At 48.9% G+C, this 2884-nt stretch overlaps 1 protein-coding gene across 1 annotated transcript; it reads left to right on the top strand.

Moving 5' to 3' along the window:
* The first annotated feature begins 234 nt into the window (after positions 1 to 234).
* Positions 235 to 1088, top strand: LOC145813936 (uncharacterized). Its single transcript, XM_082910368.1, has 2 exons — positions 235 to 331; positions 540 to 1088. Exons 1-2 carry the CDS (start codon positions 248 to 250, stop codon positions 978 to 980), a joined length of 525 nt encoding a protein of 174 aa, XP_082766494.1. The 5' UTR covers positions 235 to 247; the 3' UTR covers positions 981 to 1088.
* Positions 1089 to 2884: the final 1796 nt, after the last annotated feature.

Genomic DNA, 2884 nt, shown 5'->3' with positions numbered 1-2884 from the left:
CGATTCCGTCGACTTATCCTCATCCTGGATGGCCAGATATGCCGACTGAGTTGATGGCGTGGCAGTATGGGGCTATCTCTCCGACCTCGATCCCGCTAGAGCCTCCGATGCCCAATGATCGATATGCCATTGATCCTGACTCACCGCTGGTATGCTCCAATATTTTTTCATTCATCATTCAGATGTTTAGACATTATTTTGTTCGCTGATGATTATGAGCTCATATTTGCAGCCACCGCGAGGGTACATGGAGGAGGTGGTTGGACTGGTGGCCACACTCGAGGGCATGGTCCTGCGTAGGGAGGCACAGTTGTCTGTCGCGGGCATTCAGGTACCTTTCAGTTTTCTGGCATTTATCATACTTCTGATGACATGCTGATTTCTACTGCATCGATAGACTACTTGTGTAGAGCACATTTGACACACACCCCACTTGTACACTGTATTTACATGCATCCACTTCACGTAGCCTTTGCTTGTATCTGTATCTGATGTATATATTTGGACTGATGTATTTGAATTGAACTTTTTGTTTTCAGATGCCTTCATGGTCCGGTCAGCCGCAGGCCAGGCCACCTGGGCCTCCTTGGGGAGCTGGGCCATCTGGGCCTTTTCAGGGAGTTGGGTCACCCGGGCCTTTTCAGGGGGCGGGGCCATCCCGGCCTTTCCGAGGAGCCGGGCCATCTAGACCTTTTCGAGGAGCTCGAGGAGGGCCTGTCCGCAGACGCAGGGCTCACGTTGTAGAGGCGGAGCCTGATGAGGAGGAGGAGGATGCTGAGGAGGAGGAGGAGGAGGCTACCGACCGTCAGTCAGAGACATCTGCTGAGGAGAGGGGCTCCGGTCTTGGTTCGGGGAACAGAGGCGAGGCTGAGGGGGATCCTGAGGATGATAGCTCCGACTCAGATGATGATGATGGTGCAGAGGTTGTCCCGCAGAAGAGGATGAGGAGTGCTTCTCGTTCCCGTTCCCGAGGACATTGATGCTGTTGTTTCCTGCTTTATTTTTCTTTTACTAGTAGTTTGTAGCACTTTGCACATTGTTAGGCAGTTTTATTTTTTGTAAAACTTGTACCTTTGTTTGTTGTAAAGCATGATGGACTGAAATAGCTTTTGAAAAGGTGTTTGTATTTTAAACTTTTAGCATCGTATCGCATCATTTTATTTCGCACAAAAAAAGAATTTGAATGGGAATGTGCATTGTGTAATCACCAAGTCAGGTAGTGAACCGACGCAACAAACCAAACAACTCAACTTACTAAGATATAACAGAACCTTAGGAAGTTTTACAACTCGATAAGCAAAATGCAACAACGTTGACAACGCAAATAAACAAGACTTTGAACAAAGATTGTTTAAACAGAGAACAATGACTCAAAAACACGAAACACGTCCACTCGACAAACAACTCGATAAGCAAAACAACAACTCGATAATCAAAACAACAACTCGATAAACAAAACAACAACAGAGTGTACTTCGGACGATCTGGGCACCGGAACGCATCCGAAACGGAGGGAGATGAAGGCCTTTGACTCTCCCGTTGCATGGAAATGCTTGAAACTTTCCCTCGAAGAGTAAAACAGGGCCAAGGAGATACACTTCAGCATTGCCGGCCACCTTTGGGAGCCGGCCGGCCAATTTTGTGGAGAGAGACAGCTGGCCGGCCATTTTTTGAAAAAGAGAATGGCTGGCCAGCCAGAAAAGGTGGCCGACCGACCACTTATTCCTGCAGCCACCTGATTTTTGACACATGTCCCCGTGAATAGTGTTTTTCCCTCTATAAAAGCCTCAACTTCGGGAACATTCATTTCATCTTAGTTTTAGACAAAGATGGAGGCGTTTCTCGCGGAAAATCTCATATCTTGGATCTCTTCTCTAGATGGTTCGGAAAAGCTGAACTTCCGCGGTTTCGGCTTGAATGCACTATTCACGCTGAGCCGTACTCCGCTACAGCTCCCTTTTCTCCATGCCGCGGCAAGGTTCTGGAATCTAGTGACGCACGTTTTTAGCTTTGGCGGCCAAGAGATGTGTCCCACTTTCGAAGATTTTCAGGTTTTGATGGAGTCTGAATGCTCTGAAGTGATCTTGCCCCAGCTCCGTTTTGGCCATGCTCAGGCTTTAGGGCGGATGTGTGGGCTCACGGCGCATGACGCTCGATCTCTGATCTGCAGTGGGGAACTGGACATCCTCGGCTTGATCCACCGTTTTTCCGACGCCGGTGACCGCAGCAACCATTATTGGCAGGGTTTCCGACAACACGCCCTCTGCTTATGTTTGTTGTCTCACTTTCTGCTTTCCTCGGGCTTCGGCGGGGCTAGCATTCGCCTGATTGAAGTCGCCCAAGGCTTGAGAGAAGGAAACAGCTGTATTGCCATGACCTTGGCCGAGACGCTGATGGGTTTAGATTCTGTCTATCGCCGAGAGGCGACTAGGTTTGCCGGGAGTCCACTGCTGCTGCAGGTAATATTTCCCACCCGACCTCACATATATATTTGCTCACATCACTCGACCCTCAGGCTCGGTTTTTCTCACAAAACCCTTGTCTTACTTTTCTCTCATCGTACATCTCTCTGTTCTTTATTCTCTCATTTTCCATCCCTCCCCCAGGTATGGTTAATGGACAAGTTGCAGGTTGTGGACTCTTGCCCGGCCTATTCAGCTCGAGGCTACTTCTTTCGACAGCGCCTAGTCAATGCTCTTGACGAAAGGTGGTGGTTCGATTGGATGTGCAATTTGTCCGCAGACGGCATTGCTTGGCGTTGTCCTTGGCTCAACCTCCCGACAATGAGCTATAGTATGTCCCGGCTGATTGGGATCCAATTGATTGGTCTAACCCACTGCGTATTTTATTTTCCGTTCCGGTTTCTGCGTTAGTTTGGTCATGA

This window comes from Camellia sinensis, chromosome 15 (genome assembly GCF_055761805.1).
Source record: "Camellia sinensis isolate YWXY chromosome 15, ASM5576180v1, whole genome shotgun sequence".
Lineage (NCBI taxonomy): Eukaryota > Viridiplantae > Streptophyta > Magnoliopsida > Ericales > Theaceae > Camellia > Camellia sinensis.
This window is presented reverse-complemented; position numbering and strand designations above follow the sequence as displayed.

Excerpts from the sequence above, each read along its gene's own strand:
- LOC145813936 (XM_082910368.1), top strand. The coding sequence starts at position 248 with ATGGAGGAGGTGGTTGGACTGGTGGCCACACTCGAGGGCATGGTCCTG. Across the intron at positions 332-539 it reads TGTCTGTCGCGGGCATTCAG|ATGCCTTCATGGTCCGGTCA; the intron begins GTACCTTTCAGT and ends TTTTGTTTTCAG.